This window comes from Lepus europaeus, chromosome 7 (genome assembly GCF_033115175.1).
Source record: "Lepus europaeus isolate LE1 chromosome 7, mLepTim1.pri, whole genome shotgun sequence".
In the NCBI taxonomy this organism is placed as follows: Eukaryota; Metazoa; Chordata; class Mammalia; order Lagomorpha; family Leporidae; genus Lepus; species Lepus europaeus.
Genome location: NC_084833.1, coordinates 82,247,910 through 82,275,287, shown reverse-complemented (window position 1 = coordinate 82,275,287; position 27,378 = coordinate 82,247,910). Strand labels below are relative to the sequence as shown.

Here is a 27,378-nt window from a genome sequence, read left to right as displayed (position 1 = left end):
AGCATCTAGAATCCAAACACAGACAATAATTTCTATCAAAATATTTCCATACAAATCCAACCATATTTTCAAGAGAATTCCAAAGATAAAATTCTAAGAAAAAAATATCAAAACACACCAAAAAGGAGTTAAATCTTCACAATTCTCATTTGTGTATAAATCAAGGAGATGCAAGCGGTATGATCTTTGTAACTTCTGGAAATATACTTAGCAATAGAGAATTGCTTAATTCTGGTTCATCAGTTAAACTGGAATTTTTATGTATGGGAATAATTCTACAGTGAAAGCAGTCCAGAAGAAAATTCACTGAGGTTTTTAAAATTTGTTTGTTGCCTTTCAGTAGCAAGATGATGTTTTTTCTTCCTTTTGCCCTCCATTCTTTGACTTTTCAGGTATGGGTACATTTTTTAATAATTTACAGTGAGTTTATGTGCTACAATCTGAGACTACTGGAGACAGCTACCTTGTTCCTGCCCAGTTCCTGATTCAGCAGTCGATGCTTTACTCTTCATTTCATTGACAGTTGTGATCATTTCACTTTCATCCTCAGACAAGGACTTAATTGTCCAGAGAGATTTTTGGCTTCGGATCTTATTTAATAATTTTTTAAAAAGAATTTTTGAAGAGACCTGTTTGGTCTTCATTGTCAAGGGAACTAAAAGAAAAAAAAAAGGAAAAAAACTCATTCAGCACCTTTTATAAACCAGCTAAATTGTTTTATCTTTATTCCCAGTTATTGTTATAGCCACTAGTTAAAACAAAAGCATTTTCCTCAATATTCACAATTGTGCAATTTATAATCTAACACTCTATGTTATTTGATCCCAATAATTTTATAACCAGGAATAATTTTTTCAAGAATTTTTAAAATTTAAAATTTAACTATTTTATAATATGAATTCAACCCAACTTGAAGCTTAAAAATGTAAATATTTATAATTAAACTTAAATACACAGATATATTTATTATGTTTGCAAATGAAGACACTTCATATTTCCTAACTGATTTCTGGATAAAATCAGAATCTGAACTGTGTGCTGTAAAGTTCTATACTCTTTGCTCGAGAATGATCCCAAAATGGCTCTAGACTTCTTTGCCAACAGAGGAAAACACTGTTATAACCTTAAAAGCAAATCATTTTCTCCCAAATTATTCCTACTACTATCAATTTCTTCTATTTCCATAAAGAGAGCCCTCTAGTGATGATAGTGGAACAATGCCAAAACTCAGGACAATGCTAACAATGTTTGAAGGGGAAAAATTAATGCAAATATACTGTTTATTTAGAAATATCTAGAGGTTGAAAATTGAAAGACTGAGGGTCAGCCATCGTAGAGCAAGGCTGTGCCATCTACAACACCAGCCAGCATCCACATGGGTACCAGTTTGAGGCCTGGTTGCTCCACTACTAATCCAGCTCCCTACTAATGTGCCTGGGAAAGCAGCAAAGATGGCCCAAATCCTCTTGCCCCTGTACCCACATGGAAGACTTAGATGGAGTTCCAGGCTCCTGGTTTTTGCATGGACCAGCCCTGGCTGTTGTGGCTACTTGGGGAATAAACCAGCAGATGGAAGATTTCTTTCTCTGTTTCGCTCTCTAACTTTGCCTTCCAAATACATAAATAAATATTAAACAAAAAACTGGCAGACTGTAGTTCTGTCCAAGCCACATTCTAACAGACCCAATAATTTCATAAATGTATACGTAACATCCAAATCAGTATATGGAACATTGAGAGCATCTAGAAAGCTTCTTCACGCCTCTTTCCTGTCAACATACTCCTAAAGATAATAATTAATGCTAAAGTCAGGACCACAGATGTTTGCTCATTTTTTCATTTTTGTTTAATTTCATGTAAACATGGAATCACAGTTAGGTATTCTTTTCTGCCAGCTTTTTTTTTTTTCCTTCTCTGTGTCTGTGACCAAATTTATCCCTGAGCCCGAGTGCGGGGCAGGGCCCATGAATCACAATGTTTCTGTGGCAGCCTTCTGGGCCAGCCCCTGCCATGGGCAGGCAGGTGCCGAATTTGACACGGCTGCATCTGCGAGCTTTTTTCAATCACCATGAGTCCATGTCCCAGTCATTTTAATAATTATGAATATTTAAAAACAACGATTTAACAGGATATCTAGCTATTTTTGAAAAACTCAAAGACCTGGAAACACCATGCCAGCAATGCTAAATGGGATCATCAAGAACTGAAAAGTGCTTCAGACAGAGCGACTTTCAATCCAACAAACTAGAGATCTGAAAGATATTCCCAATTAAAGTAAATAAAAAGGCTGGATTTTGCCGGCACCGCGGCTCAATAGGCTAATCCTCCGCCTTGCGGTGCCGGCACACCGGGTTCTAATCCCGGTCGCGGCACTGGATTCTGTCCCGGTTGCCCCTCTTTCAGGCCAGCTCTCTGCTATGGCCCGGGAGTGCAGTGGAGGATGGCCCAAGACCTTGGGCCCTGCACCCCATGGGAGACCAGGAGAGGCACCTGGCTCCTGCCTTCGAATCAGCGCGGTGCGCCGGCCGCGGCAGCCATTGGAGGGTGAACCAACAGCAAAAGGAAGACCTTTCTCTCTGTCTCTCTCTCACTGTCCACTCTGCCTGTCAAAAAAAAAAAAAAAAAAAAAAAAAAGGCTGGATTTTAAGGACACTGCTGATCTAGCAAGAAAACAAGATTCTGCAGAAATCAGATATGAAGTTTAAATGGGACCTGGAAGGAAGGCAAGTGAACCTTGAAACCATATTCCTTCAAGTTTACACCACAGCCAAAATACAGTAACCTTTACTTCAGTTTGGATAACAATCAGGGCTTAGGTGAAAAGGATAAAGGTCAGATTACCCACCTGAGGAGCCCAAGGGGAGACCCACACAAAGTCGCAATGGTAAAGGGCTACATCCAAGGCAAGATGATAAGAAAGCCTACACACTTTTTTTTTCTCTAAAGATTATTTATTTATTATTATTATTATTTTTTTTTGGACAGGCAGAGTGGACAGTGAGAGAGAGAGAGAGAGAGAAAGGTCTTCCTTTTGCCGTCGGTTCACCTTCCAATGGCCGCTGCGGCCGGCGCACCGCGCTGATCCGATGGCAGGAGCCAGGTGCTTCTCCTGGTCTCCCATGGGGTGCAGGGCCCAAGCACCTGGGCCATCCTCCACTGCCTTCCCGGGCCATAGCAGAGAGCTGGCCTGGAAGAGGGGCAACTGGGACAAAATCCGGCTCCCCGACCGGGACTAGAACCCGGTGTGCCGGCGCCGCTAGATGGAGGATTAGCCTATTGAGCCACAGCGCCGGCCCTAAAGATTATTTATTTGAAAGGCAGTTACAAACAGAGGGAAAGATAGAAAGGTCTTCCAACTGCTGGTTCACTCTCCAGATGGCCATAATGACTGGAGCTGGGCTGATCCGAAGTCAGGAGCCAGGAGCTTCTTCCAGGTCTCCCACATGGGTGCAGGGGCTCAAGCCCTTGGGTCATCTTCCACTGATTTCCTATGCCATTAGCAGGGAGCTGGATCGGAAGTGGAGCAGCCAGAACATGAACTGGTGCCCAAATGGGACGCTGCTCTGCAGGTGGTGGCTTTACCAGCTATACCACAGCACCGGCCCTCAGATTACAAGGTTTTTTTTTTTTTTAAGATTTATTTATTTATTTGAAAGAGTTACACAGAGAGAGAAGGAGAGGCAGAGACGTCTTCCATCCGCTTGTTCACTCCCCAATTGGCTACAACGGCCCGAGCTGTGCCGATCCAAAGCCAGGAGCCAGGAGCTTCCTCCAGTTCTCCCACACGGCTGCAGGGGCTTGGGCCATCCTCTACTGGATTCCCAGGCCATAGCAGAGAGCTGGATGGGAAGTGAAGCAGCCAGGTCTTGAACTGGTGCTCATATGGGATGCCAGCACTGCAGGCAGCGGCTTTACCCGCTACACCACAGCCCTGGCCTCCCTATATGGTTTTAAACTAAGGCAATACCTTAGGAAATATGGTAGGAAAAGAGGTGAATTCAATTATCAAGACTTGGTCTTCAAGAAGATGTAAAAGTAAAAGATAGAGAAGTATCTGGCTTGGGTAACCCCTGATGATGGTACCATTCACTAAGATACAGAAGACAAGAATAAAGATTTCCATAAGCAAGAGACGATGATGAATCTATTGGCAGACATTGAGTTTTAAGTATATGTGCAAAAGCCAAGAGAAAAAGTTCAGAGTGTTGGAAATACAAAGTTTATGACACTGAAGCTTGTGCTACTTATCACTATCCATGAAGTATATAGTGGCAACTGAACACAATAAAATCTCCGATGATTTGATCAATGTCTAAAAAAGTACTGACCTCCCTAAATCAGAACTGAGCATTTAATTAAAAGCCTTCAGAATATATGTACAAAAGAATAAAATAACCTTCTTCCTGCGTATATGAAAAGGATTTTTAATGACAGAAAGATGAAAACATTACTTCTTCCTGTTACTGCTCCCATTAGTTTATACTTAAACTAGACCAGATTTTCCTAACTGTTGCTAATGTTAGCATTTAAAAAAAAAATTTCATATTTATTTCTTATTCATTCATTCATTTACAGGAGGGAGAAACATGTAAGCTCCCCCATCCACTGGTCAACTCCCAAAAATGCCTACAATGGCAAGGGGTGGGTCAGGTTGAAATTGGGAATCAGAACTCTGTAATTAACACACAATTATTCTTAGGTGTTTAAATTTTAACTGAAAAGTGATCCCTGTTAAATATAAGAGTGGGAATAAGAGAGGGAGGAGATGTACAATTCAGGACATGCTCAATTGGACTTGCCCCAAATGGTGGAGTTAGAAACATAGGGGATTCCAATACAATCCCATCAAGGTGGCATGGACCAATGCCATCTCACTAGTCCAAGTGATCAATTTCAGTTCACAATTGATCACACTGACTCCCTTAGAGTCAAAGGGATCACACAAACAAGACTAGTGTCTGCTAATACTAACTGATAGAATCAAAAAGGGAGAGAACGATCCAACATGGGAAGCGGGAGACACAGCAGACTCATAGAATGGCAGATGTCCTAAACAGCACTCTGGCCTCAGAATCAGCCCTTAAGGCATTCGGATCTGGCTAAGAAGCCCATGAGAGTATTGTAGGCATGGAAAGCCAAGACACTCTGGAAAAAAAAAAAAAGAAGAAGACCTAAATGAAAGATCTCTTTGAGTGAGATCCCAGTGGAAAGAACGGGGCCATCAAAGGAGGTACCTTTCTCTGAAGGGAGGAGAGAATTTCCACTTTGACTATGACCTTGTCTAAATAAGATCAAAGTCGGCGAACTCAAAAGGCTTCCATAGCCTTGGCAACTCATGACTAGAGCCTAGGGAGATTACTGACGCCATAAACAAGAGTGTCAAATTGTTAAGTCAACAACAGGAGTCACTGTGTACTTACTTCTCATGTGGGATCTGTCCTTAATGTGTTGTCCAATGTGAAGTAATGCTATATCTAGTACTGAAACAGTATTTTACACTTTGTGTTTCTGTGTGGGTGCAAACTGATGAAATCTTTACTTAATATATACTAAATCGATCTTCTGTATATAAAGATAATTGAAAATGAATCTTGATGTGAATGGGATGGGAGAGGGAGCGGGAGATGGGAGGGGTGTGAGTGGGAGGGAAATTATGGGGGGGGGGGAGCCATTGTAATCCATAAACTGTACTTTGGAAATTTATATTTACTAAATTAAAAAAAAATTTAAAATTAAAAAAGAAAAAGAAATTGGGAGTCAGGAACTCAATTCAGGTCTCCCACACTGGAGACAGCAATCCAAGTACTTGAGCCATCACTTACTGCCTGCCAGGGTCTGCACTGACAACAATCTGGAGTCAGAGATGGAACTAGGAATTGAACCCAAGTATTCCAACATGGGACATGAGCAACTTAACCACTAGGCTGAATGCCTGCCAATCTAGATTAGTATTTTTTTCTATAAAGTATTGTAATAATCAGATCAAAAGTTTTTACCTTCTGGTTCACTAGATATTATTTTAGCTTCTGTCATTTGAAGGTTCTCAGTTTCACCTAAGCCTTCCTGCTCCACTGAAAGGTCCAGTTCTTCATCTTGAATCTGATCAGTAACAGTAGGCAAAGGCTCTGGTTCAAGGTGCAAAATCAGGTTTCCTTTCACCTCTTTATAAAGAAATATAGAGACATGTCTCCATTCCAACATGGTTGAAAAGAATTTGATCATAAAATGTTAATGGTCATTATTGTTCTAAATCTATAATCTGAGGTCCTCTTTTAAATGGAGAACTCATTACAAAACAAAAACTGCTTTTTCACGACAAATGTATTTCCCCACCCATGTATTTAAAAGCACTGTCAAAAGTCAACTGAAAACATCTTACTCCTGTCAGCATTATACATATCTTCAAAGGCAAATTCCAGCTCTCTCTGCCAGTCTTCTTTCATTTCACTGCGTCTGTATGGAAGTTCAACTAGTTGTGGTGGCATCTGTGCTACAGTCTGTCTCCTACGAGCCAGGTCCTCTTGTTGTAGCTGTTTGAGCTCTTTCATTAGTTTCTCTTGATTCTTCAAGATAAAGAGAATCAACAACAGCTGAGTCATGAACTTTGCATAGGAACATGAACAGTGAGGGAAACAATGAGGAACACGGCCCCCTCACCTCTACAGATTGTTCTGCCACAAAAAGCTATTATTTATCCATTCAACAACTACTTGCTGAATCCAAGATAGCATGTTAAATGCTAGAGACAATCCAGCCTCGTAGTGAGACTAACAAACAAGTAGTATTAGGTTAATAACTACTCTGTGAAGGTGGTACTAGTTAGATCAAAGCTTCAAAAGTAACTGCTGGTTAGTTTTCCCTTCTAAGGAAAGTCAAAAAGCTACTTTTTATGTTGCATATGCACTCTTGAGAAATGCTCTGTTCCAATTCTCCATATAGCTGTCTCAGGGATACACCAAGACCAGGAGTGACTGTGGCTTAGCAGAAGATTCTTACTACTTCATTCTTTTGAAAATCTACTACTAGAGGATCTGCAGGAACCTCTTTAACCTTAAAGAGTAAGGCTTATATGAAAGTTTAAGCACAACTTTTAGTGAGGTTATATATCTAAATTTTGGTGGTAGGGGAAAAAGGGGAGAGATAACATCTCTCATCCTTTGAGATGAGGCTTCAGCCAGATAAAAGTGGGTGAAGGAGGAGTATAAGTAAGAAATAACAACTGCAGAACAAAGGTGTGGAGCTGAAGACATGGGGTATTCAGAGACTATCACACTGTTCTTTACAGCTAGGGCACGGAGGGTAAGAGCGATTAAGGGAAAAAAAGAAAAACTTGGAGAGGCAGGTAGGGCCAAGACAAGTTAGAACATTCACTAGCAGGAGGTAAGGTTCAAGGCCACAATAGGATCTGTAGTAAAAAGGTTCAGTGAGGGAAAAGGAAACTTTATTACAATAAGACAGCATGGTTTTTGATGACCGTTCGTACAGAGAATATAAAATTATGTTTAAAGAATTAGCACTAATCCAACAATGGGATGCCAAGGTTACAAACGGAAGCTTAACTTGTTATGCCATAAGGCCAGCCCTGAGGGCATATTCCTAAGGGCTTTAATACACTCATTTAATCCTCATGAAACAGATGATGAGACAAGTTGGAGAGGTTAATGTGCTGAGATCAAACAACTAAGCAGTGAAGAAGCGAGGAAAGTTCAAGTACACTGACTGTGGACCCTACTTTCTAAACATTCTCACTTGTGGAATAATGTGTTCAACTGCTTTTCATGTGTTTTCTTTTTCATCCTGCAGGTATAAGCTTTAGATGAGGAGAATTACTAATAATAATTCTGATATTGTTATTTTAATTATAATTTACTCCCAGTTTTCAAAAACCAAAAACTGAGGGAAGAAGGTATAATTTAGTTCAAACTTCAAGCTTTCTTAAGACAAGCATTTAACTCCCAGAGAAATACTTAAAGATTTGTTCCTAAGCTGGATGTTTAAAATATCTAAATGCAGTAGTCAAATTCAGAAAAAAACAGACTTTTAATGAGAAAAATCCTTTTTATGTTACGTTTGAAGAATTAACACTAACCGAACAATAAGCATGACAGAATTGATGATAAAACTACATAAAAAGTGAGTCACTTTTTTAAAGCTCCTTGATAGCAAGAATATGACTTTACTTTCCAATAGATATTCTGCAAAGTCAGAAAGTGCTCTGCTAAATAATGAACTGGATTCTCAGTTTATACAGTACAACTGTAATTCAAATAATTAAATTAGAAAAATGATTAATTTCTTCTCAGACTATTTTTGGACCAGTAAAACCTCAAACGTTTAATAAATCCATTAGTAAAAGTTTTCATTTACTCATTTTTCCTAAAAGATTTATTTATTTATTTAAAAAGCAGAGTCACAGAAAGAGAGGATAGACAGAGATATTCCATCCACCGGTTCACTCCCCAAATGGCTGCAATAGCCAGGATTGGGCCAGGCCAACACTAGAAGCCAGGCACTTCCTCCAGGTCTCCTACATGGGTACAGGGGCTCAAGGACTTGGACCATTCTCCACTGCCCTCCCAGGCATATCAGTAGGGACTAGATAGGAAGTAGAGCAGCTGGGACATGAACCCGTGCCCACACAGGATGCTGGCCCTGCAGGCCATGGCTTTAACTCGCTGAGCCACAGTGCTGGCCCCTACTCATTTTATTTTAAGGGCAGAGAGAGAGAGAGAAAGACACAGATAAACAGAGATCTTTCATCTGCTGGTTCACATTCCTAACACCTGCAACAGCCAGGGCTCAGTCAGGCTAAAGCCAGGAGTCTGAAACTCTATCCAGGTCTCCTAGCTCTGTGGCAGGAACCCAATCACTTGAGCTATCAACTTTTGCCTCCTGGGGATGTGCATTAGCAGGAAGCTGGACTGGAAGTAGAGTAGCATGAATATGAATTAGGCACTCCAATATAGGATATGGGTGACCGTAGCAGCAACTTAAGTTGCTGAACCAAATGCCTGCCAGTAAAAGTTCTAGAACAGTGATACACTGGGAGAAAAACTAAACCTAACCTGAACCTGAATTAAGAGGGCAAAGGAAGTTGGAAATTTGAAATCATATGAATTAGAGACTATGTTAATCCCCTACTCTGAGCTTATCCACTAATCGATTCTGAAGTGCTATCAGTAAGTCAGGCAATAGTGGTCAACAGGTATAACTTAAGTCTTACTTGAGCCAAGTGGATCTTTTGCATTGCTTGGAAACCTCGTGCATGTGCCTTTTCATACTGTTCCATTCTCTCTTGTGCTGCCTGTTTTTGTAGTTCGTCCAATCTTTTAGCTTCTTCCTCAGCAGCCAAATGAGCATCTGGCTAGCAGTCAATCAAAAACATTTTAGACAACTTTTTTCAAAAGTGTGAAACAAAGAAATAGCTTAAACTTAAAAATCATGTTTTCTACTTTCAAAATTAACTGATAAGAAGAGTCATATATTTAAATGCCCTCAATTATCAACATGTGTCTATAAAATGGATCTAATTGTTAGTATAAAGTTTTACAACCTATTCCTTTCAAATTAGATAAGGCTATCACCAAAACACATTCTTCAATTGCTTTTTTTTTAAGTAAAGAAATTCCATTAACATGATGTTGAAAGGTGAGCATCCTTAAAGATGGTAGTTAAAAACCCTATACCCCATTAAGGGAACACTGAAATCTGTCTTTGGTTTTTAGCCAACATTTGTTGCTTGGATTTAGCCTCAGCATGGCCAAAATACCAACTTTAATATAATTTCTGGTTTCCTAGATTTTGTGCATAGCCAATGATTATGCCATTGTATAATCAGTCATTATATCTCATTAATATAACATAATAACACAAAAAAGAAGGGCCATACAACCCGAGTATATACTTATATTATGTGAACATTCACTTTCAAATATATACACTCTAAAGGTAAACAGGAGTAGAAATTTTTATATATATATGTTGAAATTCTGTTAGTTGAAATAATAAAGATCATGAAAGCTATTAATTTTACATGGATAAACAAGTTTACTAAAATAACATATCCCCTTTGAGCTAATAAATATTTATGAAAATCTAAATAGTATTACTCAGAACAAAAAAAAAGGTTAAATTAAATTAAAATTATAATCTATGGGACAAAATAACCTTTAAGAGCAATATTTCTTTCCATGTAAGAAATAAGGTTTTTGAGAAAAAAATGTTTAGGAATTCTTCATATCTTTTTTTTTTTTTTTTTTTTTTGACAGGCAGAGTAGACAGTGAGAGAGAGACAGAGAGAAAGGTCTTCCTTTTGCCGTTGGTTCACCCTCCAATGGCCGCCGCGGTAGGCGCGCTGCGGCCGGCGCACCGCGCTGTTCCGATGGCAGGAGCCAGGTGCTTCTCCTGGTCTCCCATGGGGTGCAGGGCCCAAGAACTTGGGCCATCCTCCACTGCACTCCCTGGCCACAGCAGAGAGCTGGCCAGGAAGAGGGGCAACCGGGACAGAATCCGGCGCCCCGACCAGGACTAGAACCTGGTGTGCCGGCGCCGCAAGGCGGAGGATTTTTTTTTTTTTTTTTAAGATTTTATTTATTTATTTGAGAGGTAGAGTTACAGACAGAGAGAGAGAAACAGAGAGAAAGGTCTTCCTTCCGTTGGTTCACCCCCGAAATGGCCGCTACGGCTGGAACTGCGCCAATCTGAAGCCATGAGCCGGGTGCTTCCTCCTGGTCTCCCACACGGGTGCAGGTACCCAAGCACTTGGACCATCCTCCACTGCCCTCCCGGGCCACAGCAGAGAGCTGGACTGGAAGAGGAGTAGCTGGGACTAGAACCCGATGCCTATATGGGATGCCAGTGCCTCAGTTGGAGGATTAGCCCAGTGAGCCACGGCGCCAGCCCCAAGGAATTCTTCCTATCTCTTGAGTATGAATTAAATGCAGAATGCCAATTTTGGTAAACTAAAATTTTAAGGGTAGGGAAAACTTCAAAATAGCACATAATAAAATAGCATGATAAACATTTATCTTTATTAATGATGAATTCGTTGCTAATTAATGCATAATAAGCACAGGAAACATATGAAGAACATAAAGAGTTAGAAATAAGGGATCCTAAACTAATGTTCTTACTTAAACTTCAAAACAACATTTAAAAATGCTTTAGAAAGAAGCCCCTGTAGATCTGTGTGAATTGAAACTTTAAACAAAAGCTGGGTGAAATATTAGGTTCCATTTGTAGTAGCTGAAGATAAAATATATGTGAAATTTGCAAAAAACTGTGAATCCTAGTCACAAAAAAGTTTTTAGAAAAAAATACTGAAAAACTTTTCGAAATGATTTATAGTCTGCAGTACAGAAAATGGTGATATTATTAAATACAAGGGCAATGGGAAAAGTTCATGGAAAGAAAAATTAGAAGGTAAGTTTGTTTTGTTGCAAAAAATGTGAAATCCATGAACATGAATGGTCTTCAAAAAGTTCGTGGAAAATGCAATTCACCAAAAATTATACACAGACTTCAATTTTTTTTGTAACAAAATAAACATCTTTTAATCTTATTTTCCATGAATTTTGGAAGTAACCTCATAGACTTCTGCACCTTGTAGATCAGATATCTGGACAGAAAGCAAAGTATGACAGCACAGTACGTTGATTAGGATTTTAACTGAATCTGCTTCACTTTTCTGCACACATTTCTGCATCTCACAGCAAATCATAGTGGGTCAGGTTGGAGAAACATTTATAGATCAAAAAAGTTTTCTTTTTTTTTTTTTTTTGGGGGGGGACAGGCAGAGTGGACAGTGAGAGAGAGAGAGGCAGAGAGAAAGGTCTTCCTTTTGCCGTTGGTTCACCCTCCAATGGCCGTCATGGCTGGCGCGCTGCGGCCGGCGCACCGCACTGATCCGAAGGCAGGAGCCAGGTGCTTCTCCTGGTCTCCCATGGGGTGCAGGGCCCAAGCACTTGGGCCATCCTCCACTGCCTTCCTGGGTCATAGCAGAGAGCTGGACTGGAAGAGGGGCAACCGGGACAGAATCCAGCTCCCCGACCGGGACTAGAACCTGGTGTGCCGGCGCCGCTAGGCGGAGGATTAGCCTGTTGAGCCGCGGCGCCAGCCCGAAAAAGTTTTCTGAAGTGCTATACAACTGTTATAAGGGAACAGACATGACATAGGACTTTCAAGCATGCTTTAATTGACTGTATGTATGGAGAGGGGATAAAGCAAAGAAAACACAGAGAATTACTGACTCTAAGAAGCACTACCGCAGATCACTTTCATCATTTTGCTTCAGCCAAAGACAAATTTTATGACATATAAGAGATTTAGAACTACTTTATCAAAATATTAAATAAGATCTTCTGTATATAAAGATAATTAAAAATGAATCTTATTGAAGAATGGGATGGGAGAGGGAGTAGGAGGTGGGAGGGCAGGTATGGGGGGGAAGAACCACTATAACCCAAAAGCTGCACCTATGAAATTTATATTTATTAAATAAAAGCTTCCTAAAAAAATTAAACAAAAGTACCATCACGTCTTACATGTTAAAAAGGTTAACTGAGCAAATGAAAGTGGTTCATCTGCAAAAACAGGCTGAAGAAAAATACTCAAACATATATGCCGAAAGTGCAAGTATTTTTTTCTATGATACCTGCTCTAATTTATCAATTTAGTCCAGGCAAGACACTAAATTATTGTACATATGAATTATTGTGTATATAATAAAAGCTGAGATGAGTATAAAAATTCAGATAATTTTGTTATCTTGAAAGCTAAGCATACTGCTTGTCACATTTTTTCCCCCAAAGATTTATTCTGTTTATTTGAAAGGCAGAGTTACAGAGAGGGAGAGGAGGAGAGAGATTTCTATCTGCTGTTTCATTTCCCAAATGGCTACAATGGCAGGACTGGGGCCAGGACAAGCCAGAAGCCCACGTGGGTGGCAGGGACCCAAGCACTCAGACCATCTTCCACTGCCTTCCCATGCACACCTGTAGGGAGGTGTACTGGAATCAGAGCATCCAGGACTTGGACTGCAGCCCATATGGAATGCTGGCATCACAGGCATTAGCTTATCCCATTGTACCACAACAGTGGCCCCACATGTCACATTTCAAAGCCAAGGTTTAAAGGCAGGTTTTGCCCATGTGCTGGAATGAAGCAGCAAATAAAATACTATCATAAATATTATGTGTAATCATAAATCTGTCTCTGAAAATATTTAAAAAGAATCTCCAATCAGTACACAAAACTTATTTGTGGGTCTGCTTTTATTTAACTGCTTTATAATGACTGATCTAATCTTCCAGAAACTGAAGAGAAAGGTTTTCTGGTTACTATCAAAAAGGAAAATGTAATGACTTAATACCATTAGCAGTAACCTATGGATGCAGGCAAAAAAAAAAAAAAAAAAAAAAATTCTTCATCAATCTTAGTTGAAAACGCATTATTTTATAAGTTTTAAAAATCTGCTATTTCAAACATATCTATTTAAATTGCCAGCTACTTATTTATTCACACTAAACCATCATGTATCTGACATGAAAATTCAAAGTACATTTAAGACTTTTAATCACTGTTAACACTAGGATGGTTAATAGAATTGTTCAAATTTTGAGATCTGGGAACACCATACATAGATATAACTTAATTCAGTGAACACAGAAATAATAAAGTGACAGCACAAACACTAAGTCAATCACCTGTTTCGTGTCCTTCTCTCTACTCACAAAAGTGGACATATGATGGTAGGTGGAACTACTGGGCTTTACTGCGGATGTTCTTTTTACATCAATGCTCTGGAAAATGGAATATAAAAAGTAGGTTAAAGGCATTAATTTTCATTTAAAATTGGATCCAATGCAAAAACATTGTTTGATATTTTAATCAGTGCTGTTTGAATATGGTTTGTGTGCTCTGAAATTCATGTTGAAATTTAATCCTCACTGTGAAATAATGAGAAGTGCTGCCAGGTGGGACCTTCAGGAGCTGATTAGAGCTCTACTGTCACGAACGGATTAATTCATTCACGCAACTAATACTGGGTTAATGAGTTATGTGGAAAGAGGGTCTGCTGTAAACACCAGTTTGGCTTAGTCTCTTGGGAGCACTCCCTGTCCTCATCACATGAGGCCCTTCACCGTCTCCAGGACCCTGCTATCAAGACCACCAGCAGGTGCAGCAACCTCTATTGTGGATCAGAACCATGAGCTAATACAAACCTCTTTCTTTATAACTTGCTCTGTCTGAGGTACTGTGTTATTAGCAACAGGAAACAAACTGTCAATTAGTTATCATTCATGATAAGCTAAAACTGTTCAGAACAAAATGAATCTTTTTTTCCAGAGTAGAATTTTCTTTTTTTTCTTGAAAGGCAGAGCTCCAGAGAGAGACCTACTCTGGTTCACTCCCCAAATGGCTGCAACATTGGGAGCTGGGCCAGACCAAAGCCAGGAGGAGCCAGTTACTTTTTCCAGGTCTCCCATGTGGCTGCAGGGGCCCAAGGACTTGGAGCCATCATCTGCTACTTTTCCAAGGCACATTAGCAGGGAACTGAATCAAAAGTGGAGCAGCTGGGATTCAAACAGGCACTCATATGGGGTGCAAGCATTGCAGGCAGTGTCCTAACCTGTTACACCACAACGCTGGCCCTTAGAGTTGAATTATTTTAAATTGTGTGTGTGTGTGTGTCTCTCTGCCTCTCTGTAACTCTTCCTTTCAAATAAATAAAGGAATCTTTCAAAAATAAATAAGTAAAAATTCAACACAAAAAGTCTGGCATTGTGGAGCAGTTGATTAAACTGCCACTTGAAATGCCGGCATTCCAATTAAAAGTGCTGGTTTGCATTCTGGCTTCTGTACCTCCAATGCAGCTTTCTGCTAATGTGCCTAGGAGAGTAGCAGAAGACAGCCCAAGTATTTGGCCTCTGCCACCCATATGGAAGACTCAGATGGAATTCTAGGCTCCAGGCTTGACCTGGCCCAGACTTGGCTACTGCGGGTATTTGAGAGTGAACCAGCGGATGGAAACATCTGTCTCTCCATCACCTTGCCTTTTAAATAAATAAATAAATAAATCTTAAAAAAAAAAAAAAAAGATAAGGTTTGTTAAAACGTATAATACACTTTTGTATATCTCTTTTTTTTTTTTAATTTTAATTTTTTTTTTTTTTTGACAGGCAGAGTGGATAGTGAGAGAGAGAGACAGAGAGAAAGGTCTTCCTTTGCCGTAGGTTCACCCTCCAATGGCCGCTGCAGCCGGCGCATTGTGCTGATCCGAAGCCAGGAGCCAGGCGCTTCTCCTGGTCTCCCATGCGGGTGCAGGGCCCAAAGACTTGGGCTATCCTCCACTGCCTTCCCGGGCCATAGCAGAGAGCTGGCCTGGAAGAGGGGCAACCGGGATAGAATCCGGCGCCCCAACCAGGACTAGAACCCGGTGTGCCGGCGCCAAAAGGCGGAGGATTAGCCTGTTAAGCCACGGCGCCAGCCAGCATCTCTGTTTTTAATACAAACTTTATTCTTTAATAGTTCTGTGATAAGATGACATTTTTTATATATACAGACCTTAGTGTCTGAATTGTTTACTTGAACAGTTAGAGTGAACTCTGAAGTATATTTATGGAAAGCTAAGAGTCAAGTAGGAAGATCATGAGCTTCATAAAATTAGACTTCAATATAAGCATTAGTTTTCTCACTTAACTATTAAATGATTTTAGTCAGGTCACTTAAACTGTGACCTTCAATTTTCCTCACTTGTGAAAAGGGGATGATTTCTACCTTGCAAGGAAATTTTGGTGATTACCTAAGATATGACTAGAAAGTCCATTATAACTAAAATCACGTAACAATGCAATTAATGTCCATTTTCATCACCATGTGAACAGTTCTTGCGTAAGATTTTAGTCCACCGAAAATAATGTTTTTTTCTTGAATTATTTAACAAAAGACCTTGGTTTGAGAATACTAAGTACCTAGATTAATTTCCCCAGGTTTCTCATTCATAGCTTTATCTGCCTGCAGGAACACTGATACAGGTATACCTAAATCCTATGTATATGATACAAGGTTATGCTAGAACCTGGAACTCAATCCAGGTTTGGGTGGCATGGACCCAAATATCTGAGCCATTACCTAATACTCCCAGGGTGTATATTAGCTAGAACTGGAAGCAGAATCAAGATTCAAACCCCAGCATCCCAAGTGGTGTATTAACCTCTGAACCAAATGTCCACTCCTGATACAAGTTCTTTATATGGCATTTCCCTAGCCCCCAAATAACCCCAGCAACCTAGTCTTTCTCAAATCAAAATCCTTTTCTCCATTCTACACTACCTACTCACAACCACCCAACACTGCTCTTTAGAGACATCACTCTTTTTAAAGCACTTTTATAGGCTTCAGTAATGGACCTCTTTCTACAGAAACAAACAAACAAAAAAATGGTTTTTAATCAAATAACAATAAAATCACCCAGACACTAGTTAATTAGTGCCACTTCTTCACTGAAAAGAACCAAGGGCTTTTGCAGATTCCAGGTATATGAGAGGGTAAATATGGGTTGAGCCTGCGGCATATACTGGACTAAATAACAAAACCAAGTTCAAGGAATAATGCGGATAGTGCCATCTTGAAGCGCCTCCTACAGACACAACGTCGGACATTATGAACAGCAGAAAGAAGAAAAATAACAGTGACTATAACAGACGATGGAATATTGAATAAATAAAAACCCACAAGTCCATAGTGATATTCTCAAGAGAAAAACTCATTTGCCTTCATTGGAATTATTATTATTATTATTTTTTTTTTTTTGACAGGCAGAGTGGACAGTGAGAGAGAGACAGAGAGAAAGGTCTTCCTTCCATTGGTTCAACCCCCAGTGGCCACTGCGGCCGGCGCACCACGCTGATCTGAAGGCAGGAGCCAGGTGCTTCTCCTGGTCTCCCATGGGGTGCAGGGCCCAAGCACTTGGGCCATCCTCCACTGCACTCCCTGGCCACGGCAGAGAGCTGGCCTGGAAGAGGGACAACCGGATGTCCTTATTCTTATAAGAAGCACGCTGAGGCGTGTAAGTTAAAACATCACCTCCATAATTTATAGTAAATATATATATGAATATATTTATTGAAATCTATACAGAACACAAACAGGAATTCATTGTACTCTTACCTTCTCTGTACTTTGAAAATTTTCCTAAGAAGTTCAAGGGGAAAAAGTACAACCAGATATTTATATATATGTTGTATCTGTCAAAGCACTTGAAGTTTTATTTGCTTATTGTGACTTTTTTCTTTTTTTGGCCACAGCTGACTAAGAACACTAAGAATAATGACAAAGGTAAACAAAAGGCACCATGGATAAAACACTGCCAACCTTTTCATACACAGGGAGTGACTGAAATATGACACTTCCATCTGACTCTTGCAGGATCAAATGTTATATGGCAGATGGCTCAGCATAAAAGCAAGAAGGCTGACAAAATGAAAGACCCGAGAGGAAAATATCTGTAACTTACTGCCAATTGCACATACGTAAAATATACTTGTATATGCAACCAAGTGAGATATCCCTCTCTTTGTGATTTTTACTTCTAGTTCACTTTTCAAATAAAATTACTGTAGAACTTAAATAATCATCCAAATAGCCATTTCAATAACCAAAATGAGCTAATGTGAACAAAAGAACTAGTACTTTAAGACTGATTTTTCTTTATTTGAAAGGCAGAGTTATAGAGACAGAGGGAGAATCAGAGAGAGATCTTACATCTGCTGGCTCACTCCCCAAACGGCCGCCAACAGCTGGGGCTGGACCAGGCAAAAGTAGGAGCCAGGAAGTTCATATGTGGATCTCCCACGTGGGTACAGCAGCCCAAGCATTTGGGCCATCTTGCACTGCTTTCCTAGGCCATTAGCAGGGAGCTGAATAAAAGTAGAGCAGCTTGGACTTGAACTAGCACCCACATGGGATGCCAGCATTGCAGGCAACAGTTTTACCCTCTATGCCACAACGTAGGCCCCAAGAACACTATTTAGCGAGAGAGAGGCACTCCCATACACTGGTTCACTCCCCAGACGCCCTCAACATGAACAGCTGAAGTTAGGGGTTAAGAATCCAACCTATATATTCCACGTAAGTGCAGGAGCCTTATTTAAGCCATCATTTCTGCCTCCCAAGAGTCTGCATCAACAGGAAGCTGGAATCAGGAGCTGCAGACTTGGCCTGGGCATTGTGGCACATAGGGTTAAGCTGCCACCTGGGGCACTCACAATCCGTATCAGATTGCCTAGTTCAAATAATGGGTATCCCCCTTCTGATCCAGATTCCTGCTAACACATTTGGAAATGGAGCAGATGGTGGCTGAAGTACTTGAATCCTTGTCACCCACATGGGGGACAAGGATGGAATTCCTGGTTTCTGGCATTGGCCTAGACTAGCCCCAGCTGTTCTCGGCATTTGGAGTGAAGCAGTGGATGGAATATCTTTCTTTCTGTCTCTATTACTCTGCCTTTCAAATAAATATAAATATAAATAATAAATGTCTTAAAAAAAAAAAAAAAAAGCTGGAGCCAGTAGTTGAACCCAGGTGCTCCAATGTAGGATGCATGGCATCCTAAGCAGGATCTCAATCAGGAGATCAAACACCTGCCCCCAAAGGGCATTTTTTTTAAAAAGCAGAATTTTTTTTAAAAAACCAAAACCATAACTTTTAAACAACAACAACAAAAAACCTGACAGCATTCGGGAAAACTGAATACTGGATATTAGATAATATTGGAAGCAACATTACTATCTTTTTCTTTTCTTTCTTTTTTTTTTTTTTTAAAGTTTTGACAGGCAGAGTGGACAGTGAGAGAGAGAGACAGAGAGAAAGGTCTTCCTTTTGCCGTTGGTTCACCCTCCAATGGCCGCCGCAGTAGGCGCGCTGCGGCCGGTGCACCGCGCTGATCCGATGGCAGGAGCCAGGTGCTTCTCCTGGTCTCCCATGGGGTGCAGGGCCCAAGGACTTGGGTCATCCTCCACTGCACTCACTGGCCACAGCAGAGAGCTGGACTGGAAGAGGGGCAACCGGGACAGGATCGGCTCCCCGACCGGGACTAGAACCCGGTGTGCCGGCGCCGCAAGGCGGAGGATTAGCCTAGTGAGCCGCGGCGCTGGCGAAGCAACATTACTATCATATTTAAAAAAGAAATTCTTAAGCATCAGGGACACATACATAATTAAGTAATTATGGGTGAAATGATATCTAGGATCATTTTTAAATACTTTAAATATACTCAAACATTACTTGTACAATTAAAGGCCTACACAAATTATAATTAATTTGACCACCACTGAATTCATTGGTATTTGAATGATATAGCCTAGTTCCTACGAAAACTCAAAGTAATTTACCTCAAAAAGAGTTGGAGGAGGAGGTGGCAGACTTGCAATTTTGGCAGATCTCTCTTTTTCCACAAGGAGGGCTTCCTTTCGAGCTTGTATATGCCTTAGGAAATAACATACGTCATCAAATAATCTCTCAGGTAACATCATATAACTTTTAGGTAAAAAATATATAAGTCATACGATCTCAACAAACCTCCCAGTCTGATCCCATAGGCTCAATATGTCATCTAACGAACAGACTACATACAGTGGACATGGAAAAAAAATGTTTACCTACTTAAAGAGACATATTAATGACATAAAGCTCCACAGTGCGGATCAATCCACAAATATCTAATGCTCTTTAGTTAAGAAGAGTTTAGAGCAAAAAAACTAGAAATGTTGATAAATATGGGCTATTAAAATAACGACTTCTGACAAATTAAAAGGTCTTTAATCTTTCCAACATGCAAAAAATATTCACTAATGACATCTACTGAACCTGCAACTTCTTTCAATGTTAATCACAATTTTTATTTTGTACATCAGATTTTGTCTGACATGCATGTTGAACTAAACATGCATTTTTCCAGAAACTAAGTAACTGCTTCCAAACTCAGAATATTCAAATCACAATAAGATAAAGTTTATTCATTACCATGTCCACTTCAGCAAACTACTATACCACTGCATTAACTTTAAGCCAAGTTTAACAAATGCAACACATATACTGAATGATTTTTACTTAATATCTGCTTATAAATCATCCTATGTGGCCTCTACTTCCAGCCATGTCAGTTTTAAACAAGAATATAGTAAAAATGGTCACTTTACCAGGTTTTTTCTTTTGCTAGTATTTCTTTTTGATTTTTCTGTAGCTTTAGGGCCTCTTTATGTCTCATTTGTGCTTTTCTTTTCCTTTCTGCTGCCCGTCGTGCCAAAGCATCCAAGTCAGGTTCCTAAAAATACATTACTTAAAATGTCATGTTACAGAAGATACACAGAACTACATCTTATTTGATATCAGAAGTGGCTTTTTCATTTTGTCATCCTCTTCCTACATACCACAGCAGTATTTCCCAAAGCACAGTAATGGTATCAATGTCACATGGAAGGGTGGGAACAAACACAGATATTTTAACTTAGTAATGTCGAAATTTAAGATTATTATAAAAGTTTAAAAATATCAAACTATGTGGGACAAGGTTAAATTAAGTAATAAAAGGGTCCATTTTAGGGACAAGCATTTGGCTCAGAGTTTAAGATGCTACTTGGGATACCTGCATCCTACATGAATGTGCATGGGTTCAGGTTCTGGCTTGTTTCCTGATTCTAGCTTCCTGCTAATGAGCACCCTGGGGGCAGCAGGTGGTGGCTCAAGTATTTGAATCCCTGTCACCATGTGGGAGATGCAACTTAAGTTCTGAGCTCCTGCCTTTGGCCTAGCCCAGCCCCAGAAACTATTGTGGACTTTTGGGGAATGAACCAGGAGATCTTTTGTCTGTTTCTCTCTTTTCTCCTTTCAAATAAATTTAAATAAATAAATAAATGAGCCCATGTAAATGAAAATACTAGTAATGGCAAAAATCAGGAAGGTGGTATTCCAGCAACTAAGATTTGAGAGACACTACACGAAAGCACAAAGTTAATGGTGGCACACATAAAGCTGTAAAAATAGGATGTCAGAACCTAAGGTTATTACTGAAAACAGACTAAACCCAGGGACCAAAAAGAGATTACCAGACCTTAAAGATACTTTTCTTTTTTTTAATTTACTTATTTATTTGAAAGTCAGAGTTACACAGAAGGTTCACTCCCCAACTGGCCACAACAGCTGGAGCTGCACCATTCCAAAGCCAGGAGCCAGGAGCTTCTTCCAGTCCCCGACACAGGTGCAGGAGCCCAAGGACTTGGGCCATTCTCTGCTTTTCCAGGCCATAGCAGAGAGCTGAATCACAAGTGGAGTAGCCGGGGTCTCAAACTGGTGCCCATATGGTATGCTGGCACTGCAGATGGCAGCTTTACCTGCTACGCCACAGTGCCAGCCCCTTAAACATACTTTGTTTTCTTCACTAGTTATCAAGGACTCCCCTTTGGAAACAGCTTTTATTATGTGACTGACTCTGGGACTGCAAACTAGTATTTTCAAACCATATTTCACAATAAATATATCAAAATACATTCAGAGACATCATAAATACTGAGTAAGTTCTACTTGGACTTTTCTTTTTTCTTTCTTTTTTTTTTTTAATTTTTTTTTTTTTTTTTGACAGGCAGAGTGGACAGTGAGAGAGAGAGACAGGGAGAAAGGTCTTCCTTTGCTGTTGGTTCACCCTCCAATGGCCGCCGCAGTCGGCGCACCGCGCTGATCCGATGGCAGGAGCCAGGTGCTTCTCCTGGTCTCCCATGGGGTGCAGGGCCCAAGGACTTGGGCCATCCTCCACTGCACTCCCTGGCCACAGCAGAGAGCTGGCCTGGAAGAGGGGCAACCGGGACAGGATCAGTGCCCCGACCGGGACTAGAACCCAGTGTGCCGGCGCCGCAGGCGGAGGATTAGCCTAGTGAGCCACGGCGCCGGCCTTCTACTTGGACTTTTCATCAAGAATTTTACTGGGGCCGGCACTGTGGCACAGGTTAATCCTCTGCCTGCAGCGCTGGCATCCCATATGGGTGCCGGTTCTAGTCCCAGCTGCTCCTCTTCCGACTCTGCTCTGCTATGGCCTGGGAAAGCAGTGGAAGATGGCCCAAGTGCTTGGGTTCCTGCACCCCCGTGGGAGACCTGGAAGAAGCTCCTGGCTCCTAGCTCCAGATTGGCACAGTTCCAGACGTTGCAGCCATTTGGGAAGTGAACCAGCAATGGAAGAAACTTTGTCAAGGCCTTTCCCTCTCACTGTAACTCTCTCTCTCAAATAAATAAATAAATAATCTTTAAAAAAAAAAAAAGAATTTTACTACTTTTGAATGAAACCCAAATGCATGTACATTCAACTATACATATGTAGAATTTGAGAAATCATAATGAAATAAGAAATCTGAATTCACTCTCAACCTGTTCAAAATGCTTGAGATGAATTTCTGTGTCAAAAGATTATTAGTTTATTTACAAAGATAGATAAGTACTAAGAAAATAGTGCTAATTTATATATCACAGGAAGTCAGCATTTACTTGACATGATTTTTACTAAGAAATTAACCTACCGTTATTCCCAAGTTATACTGATTAGAAAAGGCTCAGGCTGCCCAAAAGAAGTTCTATACATGAAACCTTTTTAATTAAAGAACCATTCAACAACCATGTTTAACTAACATTACTGCCACAATCAGGTAGCCAAATAAGCTCTCACTCACATTTTCTTTGGCCTGTCGATGGCCCTCTCCCATAGTTCTTAAACTTGCCAAATACAGTTTTTCCAAGTTCTGTATTTTCTGAGTTTGTGAGTCCTCCCATTCTGCCCTTAGCTCCTCCGCTAAACGAGTAAATTGCTGATTTCGCCTCTGTTTTATGTCTTCTCGTATCTGTAAGGCAATATCTCTTTCTTGTTCTCGAACCTAAGAATGAGTAAACAGATTACATGAAGGAAGCTTAAACTTGTTTGAGAAACTATTTGGAAACAAAACCTTAATTTTGAGTTTAGGTCTATCAATCCTTTTGAATATTCATCTTGTATAAGGTAAGTACTATGTAAAGTAATAAATCCATCTAGTGTAGACAAAATCAACATCTTAAGACTACTTCTAAAATCTTCTGATGCTTTTGTTTTCCACCCCAAGGCCCCAGTGGGACTGCTATTACCACTCTAATTATAAAGGCTAAAATGGTAAACATGATTCAACAAAATTCACAGCCCAGAGGACAACAGAACCAGATGAGAACTCTGTAATTGCACCTAAAATGTGTGCCACCAAAAGACTTAACAATAATCTACAACTTCCTAATTTGTTTCAGCAAACTTACTGAAGTAAGTCTTCTTCCAAATCATGCTAAGATGCCTGTTCTAATACTCATCAATTATAGATCATTTAAAAATGAATATTTAAATAACTATTTTCCAATATTTGAGTCAAATACTAATTCTCCAACTCTTCTCTAATCTACTTGCTACCTTAGCCCACTTATTAAATATTCCAAAAGTAATCAATACAAAAGAGGCAGGGCTCTTGTACATTCAGAAAAGGCTTTTAAATCCAACATTTTATTTAGAATGTTTTAATGTAAAAAATAATAATTTGGGGGAGGCAAAAAATTTTAAATGTTAATCCAAAATAAATCATACCTGTAGCAATCTTAGTTTTCGTCGTCTTTCATAATCTTCCTTCAAGATGAGGGCTTCCTCATTAGGACTCAATCTCAGCTTGGCAGCATTTGCTACCTTTCTTTTCATTTCTGTGTATTTTAAATATAAATAATCTGAATTTAAAAAAAAAAGCAAAATTATCTATAAATCCAGTACTTAGAATAGTACTTTTCAGATGGGTGGGAAAAAGGAAATACAAAATAGATTAGAATTATCTGGAAAAGTTCTTCCCTATCTATAGCAGGTTACTGTTTTCCTACAGTATCTCAGACCTGACTTATTCCTGATAGCATTTCCAGAGTTTACCTAGCACAAATTAAAAACAACAACAATAAAAAAAACCCACATACATACAAAAACACATGGTTTCAAAAAAGTGTGTTAGCATAGCATAAATGCTTTCACAAAAACCATTTAACACTTTAGAGTTCAATAACTTGTTCATAACCAGCAAGTGTGCTATACAGTCAGGGGCTCCCAGACCCTAGTTCTACTACCAGTGTGCAGTATCTAACTTGATCAAGTATCACTGGTATCTCATGGAATCACTAAATCAAACCTGTGTGCTACACTCTACAGTAGATGGTCCTTTAGTAATTATGATGGCATGATTTTTAAACAAACGACCATCTTGAACATTCCTTTCAAATAATTGCTTGAAGGTACCAAGGGTTTAAAGTCCCAAATCTATTCTGCTGCTACTGTTTACACTCAGTTCTTCTCACTCTCCTCCCTGAATTATGACATGTCCCCCTTTTGGGGGTGTGGGAGGGTAGAGGGGTGAGCAGAAATGGAAAAAAAAATGTAAGACTCTACAGTTTCTACAACTTGAAAACCATCCAAGTAATTCCATTGTCAGTTTTTCCTCATTACTGCCACTTCCAAAATGTATGCACTTAACATATATACATATACATACAAGCATAATTTTATCAGGGACAAGCCAACATTTCTCAGCCACCTCACAAAATGACCAGGCAAACTGTGTTACTGGATACTTATATCTTTCTGAAGCTAGCTGAAGCCTCACTCCTTCCATGAAGCTGTCTTTTAAGTCATTTCTGCTCCACTCACTCACCTACTACTGATTTGCCTATCTGTACATTCATATGAGTACTGATTTTACACTATCTTGGCATTGATTCCTCCAGTTTTTCACGAATTACATTTTGTCCTTTCCAGCTAGATTCCTAAGGATAGGGGCTATATAGTTTTTAAATTTTAATAGTCAAATTAATGTAGTAACAAATACCAGGCAGTATTTCACATATTGTGGATGGATATGTTTTCAACTAGGTATAAACAGAATAAGGGCTATGAAGTTATTACTTAACAAGGATTAACACTTTTTCCTGTGAATTCTCCATCAGAATGGGAACAGGTAGTCTCCATTCTATGCCCACAGCCCAATCAATAAGCATGTTGATTGAATGACTTATTCACTGAGTTCATTTGCATCAAGTGCTACATAGGTATAAGCAGTCATTCAGGTATCTTCCAAGAGGACTCTGAGGTCAAAATGGAATAACCTTTTTTATTATTGTTTAGTTAAAAATCTTGACATTTAAAGATCTTTTCCAATGCATCCTGCTCATTTAGTAATGGTAAGTAAAGTGCTGAATATTTTTCTCATTTTATACATGGAGAAACAAAGGCCTCTTGGGCTAAAGGACTTGCCCTAAATGGCAATATCCAAAGAAAAGGGTAAGAGAAGAACGAGGTTCCCTTATTCAAAATGTTTCTCAAATTTCCAACATGCTAAAACACGTGGGCCTAGAAAAATTTTATTTAAGCTATTGTTTGTGAGAACTGAAAAAAGAGAAAAGAACCAAAGAGGCGGGGGAAGCACAATTAAATTTAGTCCTCAAAATATGTCTTTTCAATTTATCCAAAAATCTTTTAAAATGCATTCATATTCATATTACACTAATTCCTGATGTATCTGATAGGCATAATATTACTGAATGAAGTTTAAGAGCAAGAGAGATTAATCCATCATGAAAGAGGTTAAGTAGGGTTTACGTTTCTGGAGGTTATGGATGAGGAAGGAGGCACAGCAAAGCTTACTGAGGCCTGACAATATTCTATATTTTGTCTATATGATGGTTATTACAAAGTTGTATACATATGTAAAAATTCCTCAAATGGTACATTTAGGTTGGTATGTTTTATTCTAAGTTATATGCCAATATAAAAGAAAAAACACAATTTTTCCGATTCTTTTGAATACCCACCATCTCATTTGCTAGAGGCATATATTTCTGTGTATATATATATGTATATATATATACACACACACACAACTTTTAGTTTCTAAGATATTTCCTCTTGCGATATAATTTTTTTGAATGTTTAACTTATTTAGAAACTTCAGACTTAGAATTTCTACACAGCTTTCCCAAATGTAAACATCTTATGTAACCACAGTACAGGGATCAAACCAGGAAATGAACATTGGCACAAAATTCAACTAAATCTATAGACCTTATTCAAATTTCACATCAGTTGTGCCACTAATGTCTATTTTGTGGCCCGGGTCCCCATCCAAGGACAATACACTGAAACTTGGCTCTCCAAGAAGTAGATGCCAAGGTGGGGTTAAACCCACAGTTTATTAAGGAAAAGGCCTGCGAGGGGCGATGGGAAGGGAGTTGGTAAAAGGTGGATATTCAGGTTTCGGTGCAAACCTGACACTGAAAAGGCAGGAGGGAAGAGTGGGTGGATGACTCTTAAGGCACAAAATCTAAGGAAGGTTCAGCAGGTCCTTCGGTGGGTTTCCCCAGCGCAGGCCCGCCTTCTTCCCACCACCCAGTCACAGCCTCCAAGAGAAGATCTTAGAATTACACTCTGCTGGCTGCCATGCTTGTGGTGTCTCTTCTAATCCAGGCAGGTTCCTCGGTTTGTCTTTCTTTTCAAGACCCTGACATTTTTGAAAAGGCCACTGGCTTTGTTCCACATCCCTCAGTTTGGATTTGTCTAATTTTTTTTTCTTGTGATTAGACTTGGGGTTCACATTTAGAGCAAGCACACAACGGAAGTGATGACATATGCTTCTCAGTGACATGGGATGGAGCTTGGGACCACCTGGTCAAGATGGTGTCTAACCAGGTTTCTCCATTGTAGTTACTACTGTCTCTTATAAGCTATACATTTCTGACGGAGAGACAGTAGAGACTACATAAACATTAGGTTTCTCATATTTTGCCTACCAAGTGTAATATCCTTTGATGGCTGTCTGAACCAATTACAGTGGTGTTTATCAAGTATCATTTTCTACTTCCATTATTCCTTCTACACTTAACAACTGCAATCCTACCTAGGGAAATCCTCCTTCCTGCCCTATTTATTTATTCCTATTAGTACAGATTCCTAAATTGTACATTTTTACTATCCAAATTAGGGACGATAGTACTTATCTTGTAAGACAGTATTGGTCCTGCCAATTAAATGGTAAAGGCACGTGACGATCACAAAACTAACACTAGACTCACAAGATTTGGATTCAAAATCCGACAATGTCATTTATTAGCAGTAAGACACCAGTCAAGTCACTCAGGTTCTCTTACACCGTGTAAATGACGGAATAACATTGACCCCAGCATCTGTCCTGATTGATCATGCAACTGAAAAGTGACACTGCCACCTATTCGGTAAGTATTACAGACTTGAAACGTTTTAAATCCGAGTTTGTGACAGAATTCAATACCTGAGGAATTAA

General features: G+C 39.6%; 1 protein-coding gene and 1 non-coding gene across 10 annotated transcripts in view; both read right to left on the bottom strand.

The window, feature by feature from the left end:
• Positions 1 to 27,378, bottom strand: part of CEP295 (centrosomal protein 295) — a 59,376-nt gene that overhangs the window by 31,412 nt on the left and 586 nt on the right. For 4 of the 9 annotated variants that reach the window (XM_062196868.1, XM_062196870.1, XM_062196871.1 and 1 more), the window contains exons 2-10: positions 23,640 to 23,773; positions 22,714 to 22,914; positions 20,200 to 20,324; positions 19,393 to 19,486; positions 13,704 to 13,799; positions 9,224 to 9,364; positions 6,380 to 6,563; positions 5,997 to 6,161; positions 464 to 655 (exon numbers count right to left, since the gene is read on the bottom strand). In XM_062196868.1, coding sequence (XP_062052852.1) covers positions 464 to 655; positions 5,997 to 6,161; positions 6,380 to 6,563; positions 9,224 to 9,364; positions 13,704 to 13,799; positions 19,393 to 19,486; positions 20,200 to 20,324; positions 22,714 to 22,914; positions 23,640 to 23,747 — 1,306 coding nt within the window. In that variant the 5' untranslated portion in view covers positions 23,748 to 23,773. Of the gene's footprint in view, positions 1 to 463; positions 656 to 5,996; positions 6,162 to 6,379; positions 6,564 to 9,223; positions 9,365 to 13,703; positions 13,800 to 19,392; positions 19,487 to 20,199; positions 20,325 to 22,713; positions 22,915 to 23,639; positions 23,774 to 27,378 lie in introns of those variants that run through there. The other 5 variants (XM_062196869.1, XM_062196873.1, XM_062196872.1 and 2 more) reach the window with 5 other exon arrangements.
• LOC133764957 (small nucleolar RNA SNORA5) lies at positions 1,915 to 2,045 on the bottom strand. The gene has a single exon (XR_009866524.1). It is a non-coding gene; the product is annotated as a small nucleolar RNA SNORA5 (small nucleolar RNA).